The sequence below is a fragment of the Theropithecus gelada genome, chromosome 5 (assembly GCF_003255815.1).
Source record: "Theropithecus gelada isolate Dixy chromosome 5, Tgel_1.0, whole genome shotgun sequence".
Classification (NCBI taxonomy): domain Eukaryota; kingdom Metazoa; phylum Chordata; class Mammalia; order Primates; family Cercopithecidae; genus Theropithecus; species Theropithecus gelada.
In genome coordinates, this window is record NC_037672.1 from 53159972 (window position 1) to 53178634 (window position 18663).

The following is an 18663-nucleotide window of genomic DNA, read 5'->3' on the forward strand; positions in this document are numbered from 1 at the left end:
CAGGCACACCAGGAGATCATATCCCACACCTGGCCGGGAGGGTCCCACGCCCACGGAGCCTCCCTCATTGCTATCACAGCAGTCTGTGATCTACCCGCAAGGCAGCAGCGAGGCTGGGGGAGGGGCGCCCGCCATTGCTGAGGCTTAAGTAGGTAAACAAAGCTGCTGGGAAGCTCGAACTGGGTGGAGCTCACAGCAGCTCAAGGAAACCTGCCTGTCTCTGTAGACTCCACCTCTGGGGACAGGGTACAGCTACACAACAACAACAACAACAACAACAACAAAGCAGCAGAAAGCTCTGCAGACGCAAACGACTCTGTCTGACAGCTTTGAAGAGAGCAGTGGATCTCCCAACACGGAGGTTGAGATCTGAGAAGGGACAGACTGCCTGCTCAAGTGGGTCCCTGACCCCTGAGTAGCCTAACTGGGAGACATCCCCCACTAGGGGCAGTCTGACACCCCACACCTCACAGGGTGGAGTACACCCCTGAGAGGAAGCTTCCAAAGCAAGAATCAGACAGGTACACTCGCTGTTCAGAAATATTCTATCTTCTGCAGCCTCTGCTGCTGATACCCAGGCAAACAGGGTCTGGAGTGGACCTCAAGCAATCTCCAACAGACCTACAGCTGAGGGTCCTGACTGTTAGAAGGAAAACTATCAAACAGGAAGGACACCTACACCAAAACCCCATCAGTACATCACCATCATCAAAGACCAGAGGCAGATAAAACCACAAAGATGGGGAAAAAGCAGGGCAGAAAAGCTGGAAATTCAAAAAATAAGAGCGCATCTCCCCTGGCAAAGGAGCGCAGCTCATCGCCAGCAACGGATCAAAGCTGGACGGAGAATGACTTTGACGAGATGAGAGAAGAAGGCTTCAGTCCATCAAATTTCTCAGAGCTAAAGGAGGAATTACGTACCCAGCGCAAAGAAACTAAAAATCTTGAAAAAAAAGTGGAAGAATTGACGGCTAGAGTAATTAATGCAGAGAAGGTCATAAACGAAATGAAAGAGATGAAAACCATGACACGAGAAATACGTGACAAATGCACAAGCTTCAGTAACCGACTCGATCAACTGGAAGAAAGAGTATCAGCGATTGAGGATCAAATGAATGAAATGAAGCGAGAAGAGAAACCAAAAGAAAAAAGAAGAAAAAGAAATGAACAAAGCCTGCAAGAAGTATGGGATTATGTAAAAAGACCAAATCTACGTCTGATTGGGGTGCCTGAAAGTGAGGGGGAAAATGGAACCAAGTTGGAAAACACTCTTCAGGATATCATCCAGGAGAACTTCCCCAACCTAGTAGGGCAGGCCAACATTCAAATCCAGGAAATACAGAGAACGCCACAAAGATACTCCTCGAGAAGAGCAACCCCAAGACACATAATTGCCAGATTCACCAAAGTTGAAATGAAGGAAAAAATCTTAAGGGCAGCCAGAGAGAAAGGTCGGGTTACCCACAAAGGGAAGCCCATCAGACTCACAGCAGATCTCTCGGCAGAAACTCTACAAGCCAGAAGAGAGTGGGGGCCAATATTCAACATTCTTAAAGAAAAGAATTTTAAACCCAGAATTTCATATCCAGCCAAACTAAGTTTCATAAGTGAAGGAGAAATAAAATCCTTTACAGATAAGCAAATGCTTAGAGATTTTGTCACCACTAGGCCTGCCTTACAAGAGACCCTGAAGGAAGCACTCAACATGGAAAGGAACAACCGGTACCAGCCATTGCAAAAACATGCCAAAATGTAAAGACCATCGAGGCTAGGAAGAAACTGCATCAACTAACGAGCAAAATAACCAGTTAATATCATAATGGCAGGATCAAGTTCACACATAACAATCTTAACCTTAAATGTAAATGGACTAAATGCTCCAATGAAAAGACACAGACTGGCAAACTGGATAAAGAGTCAAGACCCATCAGTCTGCTGTATTCAGGAGACCCATCTCACACGCAGAGACATACATAGGCTCAAAATAAAGGGATGGAGGAAGATTTACCAAGCAAATGGAGAACAAAAAAAAGCGGGGGTTGCAATCCTAGTCTCTGATAAAACAGACTTTAAACCATCAAAGATCAAAAGAGACAAAGAAGGCCATTACATAATGGTAAAGGGATCAATTCAACAGGAAGAGCTAACTATCCTAAATATATATGCACCCAATACAGGAGCACCCAGATTCATAAAGGAAGTCCTTAGAGACTTACAAAGAGACTTAGACTCCCATACAATAATAATGGGAGACTTCAACACTCCACTGTCAACCTTAGACAGATCAACAAGACAGAAAGTTAACAAGGATATCCAGGAATTGAACTTATCTCTGCAGCAAGCAGACCTAATAGACATCTATAGAACTCTCCACCCCAAATCAACAGAATATACATTCTTCTCAGCACCACATCGTACTTACTCCAAAATTGACCATATAATTGGAAGTAAAGCACTCCTCAGCAAATGTACAAGAACAGAAATTATAACAAACTGTCTCTCAGACCACAGTGCAATCAAACTAGAACTCAGAACTAAGAAACTCAATCAAAACCGCTCAACTACATGGAAACTGAACAACCTGCTCCTGAATGACTACTGGGTACATAACGAAATGAAGGCAGAAATAAAGATGTTCTTTGAAACCAATGAGAACAAAGATACAACATACCAGAATCTCTGGGACACATTTAAAGCAGTGTGTAGAGGGAAATTTATAGCACTAAATGCGCACAAGAGAAAGCAGGAAAGATCAAAAATTGACACTCTAGCATCGCAATTAAAAGAACTAGAGAAGCAAGAGCAAACACATTCCAAACCTAGCAGAAGGCAAGAAATAACTAAGATCAGAGCAGAACTGAAGGAGATAGAGACACAAAAAACCCTCCAAAAAATCAATGAATCCAGGAGTTGGTTTTTTGAAAAGATCAACAAAATTGACAGACCACTAGCAAGACTAATAAAGAAGAAAAGAGAGAAGAATCAAATCGACGCAATTAAAAATGATAAAGGGGATATCACCACCGACCCCACAGAAATACAAACTACCATCAGAGAATACTATAAACACCTCTACGCAAATAAACTGGAAAATCTAGAAGAAATGGATAATTTCCTGGACACTTACACTCTTCCAAGACTAAACCAGGAAGAAGTTGAATCCCTGAATAGACCAATAGTAGGCTCTGAAATTGAGGCAATAGTTAATAGCCTACCAACCAAAAAAAGTCCAGGACCAGATGGATTCACAGCTGAATTCTACCAGAGGTATAAGGAGGAGTTGGTACCATTCCTTCTGAAACTATTCCAATCAATAGAAAAAGAGGGAATCCTCCCTAACTCATTTTATGAGGCCAAAATCATCCTGATACCAAAGCCTGGCAGAGACACAACAAAAAAAGAGAATTTTAGACCAATATCCCTGATGAACATCGATGCAAAAATCCTCAATAAAATACTGGCAAACCGGATTCAACAACACATCAAAAAGCTTATCCACCATGATCAAGTGGGCTTCATCCCTGGGATGCAAGGCTGGTTCAACATTCGCAAATCAATAAACATAATCCAGCATATAAACAGAACCAAAGACAAGAACCACATGATTATCTCAATAGATGCAGAAAAGGCTTTTGACAAAATTCAACAGCCCTTCATGCTAAAAACGCTCAATAAATTCGGTATTGATGGAACGTACCTCAAAATAATAAGAGCTATTTATGACAAACCCACAGCCAATATCATACGGAATGGGCAAAAACTGGAAAAATTCCCTTTGAAAACTGGCACAAGACAGGGATGCCCTCTCTCACCACTCCTATTCAACATAGTGTTGGAAGTTCTGGCTAGGGCAATTAGGCAAGAGAAAGAAATCAGGGGTATTCAGTTAGGAAAAGAAGAAGTCAAATTGTCCCTGTTTGCAGATGACATGATTGTATATTTAGAAAACCCCATTGTCTCAGCCCAAAATCTCCTTAAGCTGATAAGCAACTTCAGCAAAGTCTCAGGATACAAAATTAATGTGCAAAAATCACAAGCATTCTTATACACCAATAACAGACAAACACAGAGCCAAATCATGAATGAACTTCCATTCACAATTGCTTCAAAGAGAATCAAATACCTAGGAATCCAACTTACAAGGGATGTAAAGGACCTCTTCAAGGAGAACTACAAACCACTGCTCAGTGAAATCAAAGAGGACACAAACAAATGGAAGAACATACCATGCTCATGGATAGGAAGAATCAATATCGTGAAAATGGCCATACTGCCCAAGGTAATTTATAGATTCAATGCCATCCCCATCAAGCTACCAATGAGTTTCTTCACAGAATTGGAAAAAACTGCTTTAAAGTTCATATGGAACCAAAAAAGAGCCCGCATCTCCAAGACAATCCTAAGTCAAAAGAACAAAGCTGGAGGCATCACGCTACCTGACTTCAAACTATACTACAAGGCTACAGTAACCAAAACAGCATGGTACTGGTACCAAAACAGAGATATAGACCAATGGAACAGAACAGAGTCCTCAGAAATAATACCACACATCTACAGCCATCTGATCTTTGACAAACCTGAGAAAAACAAGAAATGGGGAAAGGATTCCCTATTTAATAAATGGTGCTGGGAAAATTGGCTAGCCATAAGTAGAAAGCTGAAACTGGATCCTTTCCTTACTCCTTATACGAAAATTAATTCAAGATGGATTAGAGACTTAACTGTTAGACCTAATACCATAAAAATCCTAGAGGAAAACCTAGGTAGTACCATTCAGGACATAGGCATGGGCAAAGACTTCATGTCTAAAACACCAAAAGCAACGGCAGCAAAAGCTAAAATTGACAAATGGGATCTAATTAAACTAAAGAGCTTCTGCACAGCAAAAGAAACTACCATCAGAGTGAACAGGCAACCTACAGAATGGGAGAAAATTTTTGCAATCTACTCATCTGACAAAGGGCTAATATCCAGAACCTACAAAGAACTCTAACAAATTTACAAGCAAAAAACAACCCCATCAAAAAGTGGGCAAAGGATATGAACAGACATTTCTCAAAAGAAGACATTCATACAGCCAACAGACACATGAAAAAATGCTCATCATCACTGGCCATCAGAGAAATGCAAATCAAAACCACAATGAGATACCATCTCACACCAGTTAGAATGGCGATCATGAAAAAGTCAGGAAACAACAGGTGCTGGAGAGGATGTGGAGAAATAGGAACACTTTTACACTGTTGGTGGGATTGTAAACTAGTTCAACCATTATGGAAAACAGTATGGCGATTCCTCAAGGATCTAGAACTAGATGTACCATATGACCCAGCCATCCCATTACTGGGGATATACCCAAAGGATTATAAATTATGCCGCTATAAAGACACATGCACACGTATGTTTATTGCAGCACTATTCACAATAGCAAAGACTTGGAATCAACCCAAATGTCCATCAGTGACAGATTGGATTAAGAAAATGTGGCACATATACACCATGGAATACTATGCAGCCATAAAAAAGGATGAGTTTGCGTCCTTTGTAGGGACATGGATGCAGCTGGAAACCATCATTCTTAGCAAACTATCACAAGAACAGAAAACCAAACACCGCATGTTCTCACTCATAGGTGGGAACTGAACAATGAGATCACTTGGACTCAGGAAGGGGAACATCACACACCGGGGCCTATCATGGGGAGGGGGGAGGGGGGAGGGATTGCATTGGGAGTTATACCTGATGTAAATGACGAGTTGATGGGTGCAGTAGACCAACATGGCACAAGTATACATATGTAACAAACCTGCACGTTATGCACATGTACCCTACAACTTAAAGTATAATAATAATAAATAAATAAATAAATAAATAAAATTAAAAAAAAAAAAAAAAAAAAAAAAAGTACCAATGTTATATAAAGGAAACTGCTTTTAGCCCCAAGAGATTCTTATCAAGGGTTTTGATTGCAACATTCTTACTTGAATCAAAACTAGCCTCTATATTAGGTTTCTAGAGCCAAGATAATTTCATCAACTGAAGCCATTTTTGTTGGGTGTCTAGGTGGCTTCTGCATCATTTCACTCAACTCTGATACTAAAGCTCACTTTCCCCAAAGCTGAGGCTTCTTGGATAGTCTGGAAGGTTTATATGGCAAAAAAAAAAAAAAGGTTACTGAATGCTCTATGAGATCATACTAGCCTCGAGTTGTTTTTTAAAAACATCAAGGATGGGCTGCGTGCAGTGGCTCATGCCTGTAATCCCAGCACTTTGGGAGCCTGAGGCGGGCAGATCAGCCCAGGTCAGGAGTCCGAAACCAGGCTGGCCAACATGGCGAAACCCTGTCTCTACTAAAAACACAAAAATTAGCAGGGCATGGTGGTACACGCCTGTAATCCTAGCTACGGGGGAGGCTGAGGCAGAAGAATCACTTGAACCCAGGAGGTGAAGGTTGCAGCGAGCCAAGATTGCACCACTGTACTCCAGCCTTGGAGACAGAGTGAGACTCCGTCTCAAAAAACAAAAAAGTCAAGGATAGAAGTCTGTCAATGATGAGGTCTTGGTTTGTTGTCTGGGCTGGAGTGCAGAGGCATGATCATGGCTCACTACAGCCTCCACTTCCCAAGCTCAAGTGATCCTCCCACCTTAGCCTCCTGAGTAGCTGGAAGTACAGATATGCACTACCACACATCTGGCTAATTTTCTTTTTTTTTTTTTGTATTTTTTTTAGAGACTTGGTTTTGCTATCTTGCCCATGCTGGTCTTGAACTTCTGAGCTCAAGCAATTCACCCACCTTGGCTTCCCAAAGTTCTGGGATTACAGGCATGAGCCACTGCACCCAGCCCATTCCTATTTTCAAAAGGAAAGATTGTGGAAGAAAACCAAGATAGATCACTTGGATAGACTGAATTTAATAGGATCTCCAATTGCATCTTCCCAAGTATTTAGAGGAAGAAGCCAGTAAAAGTCCAGAGTGAGTTTTACTTAACTTTCCTGCATGCGTACAAACAGCATCTAGTTTCTCCACATCTGTATCTTTTTTCATAGCTTAAATGAAACCTTGCTTTCCTCTCTAAAGGCTTCCAAAGAAAGACTGTCATTCTCTCACCTTTCCCACCCCCCACCTGCCCTTTCCTTAAGCCAACAAGTTTCAATGCTAGCCTATGGGCGAATTATGCTCACATCCTCAAGAGTCTGCATTTTATTCTAACTTATATAGCTCCTCCAAGAAATTACATTTTCCTTGTCCTTGTTTTTCATTTCACCACTTCTTTCTTGTTGATTCTTGCTGTAAGCAACCTCAAATTCAATGGTGATTGAGGCTCACATAACTAATTAAAAAATATCCATATAAGACTTCTTTATTGAGATACATAAATTTTATGCTCTAAACACAATCACCTGGGTATCACACAGACATATCAATATCAATATATTCAAAATGGAACTTGTTCCCTTGAACCTGCTTTATAGACTCTGTTTTCTATTAGTTAGTGTTTGAATTAGAAACTTCAGCATTATTATCAATATATGCCTCTCTCATACCATCCATATATAATCAGACACTAGCTCCTATTTGGTTATATAACCAACTCTGTTTCCCACTGCCTTTGTTCTGGCTGTTACCATCCTTTACCTGAGCTACCTCAAAAGCCTCCTAATGGGTATCCCTGCACATGGTCTATTTCCACATGACCCCCAAAGTAATCTTTCTAAAATAGAAACCAACCATGTTCTACTCCAAGCGCCATTCAAGGCCTTGATAACCTCCACTCTGATGCTACTACAGTCTCCCTTCATCCGTACACCAGTCCCCACTCCACAAGTATCCAACATTCTCTATCATGTGTCAAACTGGAAAGTCGCGACTCACTTGGTGCCTAAAATGTTTCCTCCAACTTGCATTCTTTAATGTCTGATAAAAGCGTTGTAACCTCTTACTCTAGTACCGTGGCACCTGGGCTAAAACTTCTATCACATACACTGGATGCTATCGCAATTATTTCCATACATTGACCCTTCTCAACTAATCCCAAGCTTCTAAGGATGGAAGTTATTCACCCTCTATACCCAGCAATATGGCTGACACACAGTAGTCACTCAGTGTTTGTAAAGTAAATTGATTTCATGCAGATTAGCATAATTTAATATAAAAGTAAGCAAAAATGAGCATCTTCTCTCCTCTAAAGAGTTAACTCAGAGATTATGAATCATCCTGAAAAATCAAATGTACTTGAATTTGTTGTTATGATCCAGAGAGAATAACTTAATTTAAAACCTCTACGACAAATCATTCAGCGGTAAAATAGCAGTGATAGTAAGCATCTTTATAAAATTCATTTATTCAACACATATTTTTTGAGTACTTTTGTGCCAGGCACTCTGTTAGATACTAGAAACTCTGTGCTAGACTCTGGCAGTTCATTCATTCCAAAGTATTTTCCTGTAAATTATCTCATTTCATTCTCACAAACATCCCATGAAGTAGAGAGGACAGTGATTATAATCTCCATTTGGCAGATGAGAAAACTGAAACCAAACAGTTTATGTAACTTGCTCAGAGTCAAAGCCAAAAACATGCAGATCTAGAACTAAAACAGTTATCTCCTGAATCTAGTCCTGGTGCTTGCTCTGCTATTAAAAATTATTTAGGCCGGGCACGGTGGCTCACACCTGTAATCCCAGAACTTTGGGAGGCCGAGGTGGGTGGATCACGAGGTCAGGAGTTCAAGACCAGCCTGGCCAAGATGGTGAAACCCCATCTCTACTAAAAATATAAAAAATTAGACGGGCGTGGTGGTGCATGCCTCTAATCCCAGCCACTCCAGACGCTGAGGCAGAGAATTGCTTAAACCTGGAGGGGCAGACGCTGCAGTGAGCCGAGATCATGCCACTGCACTCCAGCCTGGGTCCGCCCAAAAAAAAAAAAGAAAAATTATTTAAAATCTGTAAATTCTTGCCCTATCACCCTTACCTCCCCTCTGAAGAAGGTATTAACGTTAAAAAGTAATTTTTATTTTGGTCTTAAATGTCAAACTGCAGAAATATGAAGTAGCAGCATCTGCAACAGTCCAAGGCCAGGACTAACCTGTTATCCTTGCACACAGTCACATTATCTCCCCCAGGTATCAGCTTCTTCTGTTCAATCACTCCATAGCTTTCTCGGCAGATCTATATTTAAGGTGGAAAAAAGAAATATTTCAATTTTGTTGACCATTCATCTTTGTAGAACTCAAATGACTGAGAGAGGCTTTAGAAACAAATGTAGTTCCATGACTATTACAGAAAATTAGTGGGAGAATAATGAGAACTTGAGTCAGAAAACATTAGCACGTTAAAAAACATCTTTTGTTTTAGGACATGGAGTTGCCAATAAATGCACTAAAGGAGAAAATGACACGAACTCAAGAATATGTGTCAAGAGTAGGAAGGATTATTTCTTCAATAATTTTCCTAAGTGCATAGATTAATTATTCATTCATTTATTCAACACACTCACTGAACTCCTATAACACTCAAGACACTATGACTAAAATAATTTGATTCAAAGAAGTCCCTGACGTTTTTCTGTGATTTAAAGAAGAACTAATGTTAATTATCACTCTACAGATGGTAAGAGAGACAGCCACAATCCTAAGTAAACTGTGGAAATTCTTACCGTGAAGTTGAGGCAGAAAGTCTCCTCCACATCCTCCCCAGGGTAATCTAAAAGCTCTTGGAGACTCCTAATCATAGAATGACAGAAAAGGAAAAGTGGAAAGTCAGATACTGCTGCAACAGTGTTTCTACTTCAGTTACACATCCAGATCATTTCCAAGGAAAAACTATGAAAGGAGATTCTGGAATAAACATAAATCCAGATGGACAGAAAATCATGTACCTACACCTTGAAGATAATTATAGCACTAGATCTATAAAACATTCATTAATTATTCTCTCTTCTTACTGACAAATCTTATTAGACTTGAAAAGAAATTCAGATGGATTTTTAACCTAACATACTTGTGTCCTCTTAACTCTGAAGTAGTTTGCAAGTGTGTGTGTAGATATATAAATGAGGAGATGGTATTGCAGGGGCCTCCAGCCAGCTTCACTGGCTTATGCATTAGTAAAATAATCCTTCCATCATAAAAAAAAAAAAAAAAAAAAAAAAAGGCACAAAGTCACCACATCCACTTAGGAATTTTAATGGCTTACTTGTTAATGCAGAAGTCTCTATTTGGTAAAGACCAGGGGTGCCCAATCTTTTGGCTTCCCTGAGCCATGTTGGAAGAAGAAGAATTGCCTTCTTCTTAAAATACACTCACACTAATTTTTTTTTAAGAGATGGAGAAAGGAAAAGAAGCTGTATTTGAGAGGTTATGCATTGCACAGGCATATAAAGCTGATACTTTGCATGCCAAATGTGTCCATAAAAATATACTGTCTCTGTGTAATTCAGCATAAAACACTGCTAACTGTCCTTAACAACAACATAATTTTAAAAGATTGATTTCAGACACTCCAAAAATTCACCAGCCAAGAAAACTATCATAGTTGTTCACCTTCTCCCTAATGTTAATCAGCGAAATGAGTTTCTTTTTAAATATTTTTTTCTTTCTTGAGACTGAAGAGACAAAAATAAGTCTGGTTTTGTTATTAGTACACAGATAAAATATATATTAAAGAAAACACATCTTTACTTTTTTCTTCACCCAGTTAGAAAGGCTTTTATTATTATTATTATTATTATTATTTTAAAGTTCTGGGATACATTTGCAGAATGTGCAGGTTTGTTACATAGGTATATATGTGCTATGGTATCAACCTGTCATCTAGGTTTTAAGCCCCACATGTATCAGGTATTTGTACTAATGCTTTCCTTCCCCTTCCCCCCCACCCCCTGACAGGCCCCGGTGTGTGATGTTCCCCTCCATGTATCCACGTGTTCTCATTGTTCAACTCCCACTTATAAGTGAGAACATGTGGTGTTTGGCTTTCTGTTCCTGTGTTAGTTTGCTAAGAATGATAGCTTCCAGCTTCATCCATGTCCCTGCAAAGGACATGAACTCATTCATTTTTATGGCTGCATAGTATTCCATGGTGTGTATGTGCCACATTTTCTTTATCCAGTCTATTATTGATGGGCACTTGGGTTGGTTCCAAGTCTTTGCTATTGTAAATAGTGCTGCAATAAACATACATGTGTGCATGTGTCTTTATAGTAGAATGATTTATAATCCTTTGGATATATACCCAGTAATGGGACAGCAGGGTAAAATGGTATTTCTGGTTCTAGATCCTTGTGGAATCACCACACTGTCTTCCACAATGGTTGAACTAATTTACACTCCCACCAACAGTGTATTCCTGTTTCTTCAGAGCCTTGCCAGCATCTGTTGTTTCCTGACTTTTTAATAATCGCCAATCTGACTGGCATGAGAGGGTATCTCATTGTGGTTTTGATTTGCATTTCTCTAATGACCAGTGATGATGAGCTTTTTTTCATGTGTTTGTTGGCCACATAAATGTCTTCTTTTGAGAAGCATCTGTTCATATCCTTTGCCCACTTATTGATGGGGTTGTTTTTTTTTTTTCTTGTAAATTTGTTTAAGTTCCTTGTAGATTCTGTATATCAGACCTTTGTCAGATGGATAGATTGCAAACATTTTCCCCATTCTGTAGGTTTTCTGTTCCCTCTGCTGATAGTTTTTTTTGCTGTGCAGCTCTTTAGTTCGATTAGATCCCATTTGTCAATTTTGGCTTTTGTTGCCCTTGCTTTTGGTGTTTTAGACATGAAATCTTTGCCCATGCCTATGTCCTGAATGGTATTGCCTAGGTTTTCTTCTAGGGTTTTTATGGTTTTGGGTTTTTTACATTTAAGTCTTTAATTCATCTTGAGCTAATTTTTGTATAAGGTGTAAGGAAGGGGTCCAGTTTCTGTTTTCTGCATATGGCTAGCCAGTTTTCCTAGCACCATTTATTAAATAGGGAATCCTTCCCTCATTGTTTGTTTTTTCACGTTTGTCGAAAATCAGATGATTGTATATGTGTGGTGTTATTTCTGAGGTCTCTGTTCTGTGCCATTGGTCTATATATCTGTTTTGGTACCAGCACCATGTTGTTTTGGTTACTATAGCCTTGTAGTATAGTTTGAAGTCAGGTAGCGTAATACCTCCAGCTTTGCTCTTTTTGCTTAGGACTGTCTTGGCTCTACAGGCTCTTTTTTGGTTCCATATGAAATTTAAAGTAGTTTTTTGTAATTCTGAAAGGAAAGTCAATGGTAGTTTGATGGGAATAGTATTGAATCTATAAATTTATAGTACTATAAATTACTTTGGGAAGTATGGCCATTAAAATAGAATAATTCAAATGTTTCTAATATAAAGAGAAATATTTAAGGTAATGGATATCCCAGTTACATTGGTTTGAACTTTACAAATTATATAATGTATTATATTATCACATGTATCCCCAAAATATGTATATCTATTATGCCTCACCAACAAAAAAAAGTATAATTAAAGAAAGAAGATACAGTATTTTCAGGGTGTAAAACCCAAGGACATGGAAGGCCAACTTTTCCAATCCATGGGTTCTTCTAGGGCCCCTGCAGGACTTGTGCATATGTGGATTTTGGTATCTGCAAGGTGTCCTGGAACTAATGCCCCTTGGATATCAAGAGACAACTGTACCAATAACACAGGCAATGTTTCAAGCAAGTAGCTGTACAGCTACATCTTAGACAAAACACATATAATAGGGTTTAACCATAGGATGCAATAAACTCAGATTTGTACAGATAGTATTTTCAACCTTTAATCCTCATGCCAGAGATAGCCACAACAGTTTCAGATACCAATCGCCTTTTAGCTTTGTACCTTCCTTCAGTGGGTGACAACTCCTTTAAGTCTTCCAAGCCAGGCTTTACATTGAGTAACTTCTTGTAGAGAGCCAATGGGAAGTGGAGATCAACCACAGTGGAGTTGTAGATAGCTAGTCCACAGGTTATGCCAATCAAGTGAAACCAGTTGTGCTCTACAAAACACTTTTTAGGGCATATACAAATGTGTTAAAAAGAAATGCAAATGCAATGTTTGTGGCCTTCAAACATTCTACCGTTTCCCTCAAAATATTTTCAAAATAAAAAAATAAAGGTCTCATTAATATTTAGTTACCTTCTGTAGCAAAGAAACACACTGACAAAAGTTGTTATCCCTTAAAGACGCAATGTAGACAGAGTTAAGCATTTGCACCTAGTGATACAGAGAACAGCTCATAGTCATCTAGAGCAGGGCTGTCCAACAGAACTTTCAGTCACAATAGAAACATTCTATTCTGTCAATCTCATATGGTAGCCACTGGCTACATGTGTCTACTAGGCACAGGAAATGTGGCTAGTACAATGGAGCAAATGAATCTTTGTTGTTACTTAATTTTAAATAAATAATATATAAATAACCACATGTGGCTAGTGCCTAGTGGCTACCTTTTGGTATGGTGCAGATCTAGGAAGAAAACTCTCATAGAAAAAAATGTAAATGACAGTCTGATTGAAATTAAAATGCCTTTAAAAACTTAGCTCTCCTACTGAAGTTTCAAAAATAAACTGTGCATGCATATGTATGTGTGTGTGATACTATATTATCATTGTTATTAAAATCAGACATATTTGATTATTGACCTTCCACGTGTCACAAAACCAATTTATCACACTGTTTCTTTTTACCCTTCTCAGATAACAAGACTTGGATCTTACCTACTAGAAATGGAAATGGGACTGATGGCTCACAAAATGCACTATGAGGTCTTGGCAACAAGTATAAATGAAGACGGGATAAACATTTTAATTACTTATAAACATTTTGAATTATTATCCTTGCTATGTTCCCCTTTGCAAAGTCAGAAATTAGGGGATTGGTCTGACAACAAAAAGAAAGTTTAATCCATCTGTTTAATTGTGACACCACTTACTTACCGTATCTGAAAACCACAAGAGATTTGAATCTTGATAGTAGGTAAACATTCCATAGATGGGATTCAAAAGTTCTTTTAACAGTAAAAGAAAAAATTCCTTTGTAACACCACCAGCATCCACTGCTTCTTCACCATCAAAGATTACCTTAAAGTAATGGAACAGAATTAATGCTTCAGGGAAATCTATGACAAATTGTATCTCTTTTCAGCAGACCATTTTCTAAACTCAGGACAAACGAAGGAAAGTATAACAAAGAATATACACTGATGCAATGAAAACTGCAAGGTGTGTCTGTTGATTATTGCTGGTAAAGTTTTAACAAGGTACTTATAGATACACAAAATTTTTACTAGGTGCTTCAAGGGATACAAAGGAAGTCAGAAATTTACCACCTGTCCTTAGAAAGTCTACCATCTATTGGCTGGGCATGGTGGCTCACGTCTGTAATCCTAGCACTTTGGGAGGCCAAGGCAGGCAGATCACCTGAGGTCAGGAGTTCGAGACCAGCCTGGCCAACACGGTGAAACCCTGTCTCTACTAAAAATACACAAATGAACCTGGCATGGTGGCGGGCACCTGTAATCTACTACTCCGGAAGCTGAGACAGGAATGTCGCTTGAATCTGGGAGGCAGAGGTTGCAATGAGCCGAGATTGTGCCACTGCACTCCAGCCTGGGCAACAAAGAGCGAAATTCCGACCAAAAAAAAAGAAAAAGAAACTGTACCATCTGCTTAAGGGCAGAAAGACAGACATAAAAGCAGAGAATACTTTTTATTTTTAAAGAGTCAAATATATAATGAGAGGTAAATATTCTGGCACATAGAAAAAAATGATTTTTCATTTAAGTTGAATAAAAGAACACTTTCTGGGAGAAATCACTCTCAATAGGGTTCTTGAAGTAACTGCTGCATGTAGAAGGGAAGAGGGTATTGTAATCAGACACAGACATGGGCTCTGTGAGGGAGTGGAAGTAGGCATGCTGGATACATAATGGTTATTAACAGTAACAACTACAGCAAATCAACAAATGACATGGAGTTTACTACATGCCAGCTCTTAAACTCTATTAACCTAATCCTCAGAACAGCCTTATGTGTAGAGTCCTATTATCCCCATTTCAGAGATAATGACTCAGGCACAGAGCTAAAAACAGCATTCAAAAAGCTTACACTTGTGGCTGTCTTCAAGATTGCCTAGAGCAGGACAAGAGTAAAAGTGGGACAGAGACTAGGACCTGGATTACACAGATGCCAGCAGAATACTGCTACAAAGCAAGAACTGCCTCACCTGAATTACCTATTGAAAACAGGGCAAAAAGAAAAGCTGTATCAAAAATATAACACAGAAGTTCTGGGGAGAACAACCAGGCAGATTGATGTGACTGATGCTACTGATTAGGAATTTTGGAAAGGGTAAATTATCGAGCATTATTTACCCTTTATGGAGATGATCAGTTCATTTCATGCCTATTACATTTCTGAAAGTGGAACTTATAAAAAGATTAGCAATAAGGATATGGAAGTTGTCTGAGGGAAAAGATGAATGACTTTAAACAATTTCAAATAATTCACTAAGTATTTCTAGAATACCTACTGTGTACCAAGCATTATGCCAAGCCCTGGAAATATGCATGATCTATGGAGAGAGAAATTCTTTTTCATTTAATAATTTGCAGGTACTAGGTGTGCCTCTCATAATAGGCCAATAGCTTCCCAGATGATTTTACTACCTTTCCATTTTCCTATTTTACCTTCTTTCTCTTAAATCTTTGATATCCACAATCTTCCTAAATGATAGCTTAATCGTTGTAATTAGTCAAAGCTTTCGTTTTTGTTGATGTTTGCTTGTTTTTGATAGAGCTGGAACTGGTACACCAAAGACAGCAGAAGAAGACAAAGAAAGCACTCTAATCTTTCAAATAATCCACTGGCATTTTTATCCAATGTTACACTGAGATGTTCTGTTTGGTGATTTGACAAAAGAAGGTGATTCAATTCTTGTAAAATGAATGAAAGAATGGCTACACCCCACAATTTTAGTAAGATCATTGCTGCTTAATCAACACTGTTTGAAGAAAAATTGCGAAGGTATTTAGAGGAATACCCTGAAGGAACTCACTTTGAGAGGCTTTTTCAAATCAATATCAGAATGAATGCTCAGCTCTCTTAGGGCATCTCCAACAAGGTTGTTCCTGCGAACGTGAAGGACCAGGAAGGGGCTTCTGGCCAGCAGAGGCTCCAGGGTGAGAAGCATGAAGACATTCTGCAGGTTGGCTCCATTGACTGCCACCTGGAATGGCACAGTCAAGAACACAGTTACTCAGAGCACACGTGTGAGTTGGGAGAGCAGTCAGCTGTGCTTCTGGACTTGGGGGCACTGACTGCACCTCCATTTGGTTATTTTTTTCCCTCTTAACTTCCACAGATTTTCTAAGTTACTTATGTTTACGCAGCACACAAGTCTTTCTAATCTGGACTCACAGAAACTAACTACAGTTTATGAATCATATGATCTATAACCAGGTCCAGGAAAGTGACTTAAACCAGTTGATTAATACTAAAATAGTATCATGCTTAAAGAAACATGGTAGAAAGTGGGTAAAAACCACAACTTTCAAAATGGCAGGAAAAGAAAGCTAATAACCACTTGTTAAAGAGTTATTCTTTGAAAAATTTCATTTCTCTTGAAAACCTCTAAACTGTCAATATAACAGATACAGCAATATGAAAACAAACACATATATAGATAGATGCAGTCAGAGCTGGAAAAAGACAGACAGACAGACAGTCAGACAGTCAGAGAGATGGAGAGGGAAAGATAAATGAAGTTATATATCTATATCTACCAACAGTAGGAATTGGAGGATTTGAGCTGCTAATTCACAAATGTTTTTGTGGCTTGTCAAAATCAATTAGACTTTATAATAAAAATGTGTATTTAAAATAAATTATTAAATAAATCTCTATAACAAGTTTTTATTCAACGAAGAATTCCCAAGTTCCATTTAATTCTCTCTGTCAGGAGTCAGCAAACTAAGGCCTCACATATCAAATCCAGCCTGCTGCCTGTTTTTGCACAGCTCTCGAGCTAACAATGGTTTCTACTTTTTTTTTTTTTTTTCTGAGACGGAATTGTGCTCTGTCACCCAGGCTGGAGTGCAGTAGCATAATCTCGGCTCACTGAAACCTCCACATCCTGAGTTCAAGTGATTCTCTTGTCTCAGCCTCCCGAATAGCTGAGATTACAGGTGGGCACCACCACGCCCAACTAAGTTTTGTATTTTGGATAGAGACAGGGTTTTACCATGTTGGCCAGGCTGGTCTTGAACCTGACCTCAAGTGATAAGTCTGCCTCGGCCTCCCAAAGTGCTAGGATTATAGGTGTGGGCTGCGCTTGGCACGGTTTCTACATTTGTGTAATGGGTGAAGAAAATCAAACGAAGAATAATCTTTCACCACATGTAAAAATTACATAATATGCAAATTTCAACATACATAAAGTTTTGCTGGAATATAGCCATGCTCATTCATTTATATATTGTCTATCACTGCTTTTATGCTAAAATAGAGTTGAATAGTTGTAACAGAGACCATAAGGTCCCCAAAGCTTAAAACACTTACTAAGTCGTCCTTTTGCCAATCTCTAATCTACATAAATGTGTATCCACCTATGTGTGTTATATTCAACACAAATTACTGAAAAGTTTCAAACAGCTTTAAGAATTATAATGGAATTTCAACCAAATATGTCTTCTCCTATTAGAAAAAATTACAACTGAATGTCCAGAAAGGGAGAAACACATTAAAAAGAGGAAATAATTTCTAAAATATAATACCTGCATCTGTAGTTCAGCATCTGTCTGTAACATTTTGGTCTTGGCTTGGGCATCAAAGATGAAAGGGTAGGAACAAAGTGTTACAGTATCCTAGAATAAAGCACATTACTGACAGTATTATACTATTCCACAGAAAGTATAGCTGGAAAAATATAAAAGCAAATTTAAAAAGGATCATTTACCTGTATTATTGATGGTCTAGCCTTCTGTGTAAAAAAAAATAAAAAGTCTCTTACTTAAATTGTAAAACCTGAATTTTAATCCCTCCAAAAGTAAAATATAGTAAAACCTGAATTTTAATCCCTCCAAAAGTAAAATATAAACAACAAAACACAGAACCAACCTGACTACTGGCCATAGAACTAACACCATTTGAATGGCTGACTAAATTTTAAGGGAAAAGATGTTTTGATGGCCACAGAATGAGAAAAAAGAGCAAAAGCAATTAAAAAATATTTTTTATGACCTTTAAAGGGCATGTCACTAACTCTCCACAATTCACAGCATTAACAGAATTCTCTTTTATAAGAAATCTAATTCCAAAACAGGAGCTTTATAACCTTGACTTCACAGGTTAATTTTTGTTGGGTAAAGTGGACAATACAAATTACATTTTATTTGTTAAATGATGTTGCATCTTCCTACACACACACACACACACAGAGACACACAGGCTGCTACTCTTAGGAGAAACCAAGTATTTGGAAAGAATTTCAGGTGCTTCTAAAAATGACTTTATCTAGTAAACTGTTGCTGACTCAGCACTTAGACTAGTACTCAGCCTACAGAATGCATTCCATTAATATGTGAATGCACTTGTGAATAAACTTTGGAGGGGAGTAATGGTAAAAATCCACAACCACAATGAA

The 18663-nt window shown here is 38.7% G+C and overlaps 1 protein-coding gene across 3 annotated transcripts in view; it reads right to left on the reverse strand.

The window, feature by feature from the left end:
• HERC3 (HECT and RLD domain containing E3 ubiquitin protein ligase 3) overlaps positions 1 to 18663 on the reverse strand; it is a 128235-nt gene that overhangs the window by 19153 nt on the left and 90419 nt on the right. For all 3 annotated transcript variants that reach the window (XM_025386513.1, XM_025386511.1, XM_025386512.1), the window contains 7 exons: positions 17977 to 18000; positions 17795 to 17884; positions 16078 to 16248; positions 13959 to 14102; positions 12862 to 13028; positions 9660 to 9726; positions 9090 to 9172 (listed from right to left, as the gene is read on the reverse strand). In XM_025386513.1, coding sequence (XP_025242298.1) covers positions 9090 to 9172; positions 9660 to 9726; positions 12862 to 13028; positions 13959 to 14102; positions 16078 to 16248; positions 17795 to 17884; positions 17977 to 18000 — 746 coding nt within the window. The remainder of the gene's footprint in view (positions 1 to 9089; positions 9173 to 9659; positions 9727 to 12861; positions 13029 to 13958; positions 14103 to 16077; positions 16249 to 17794; positions 17885 to 17976; positions 18001 to 18663) is intronic.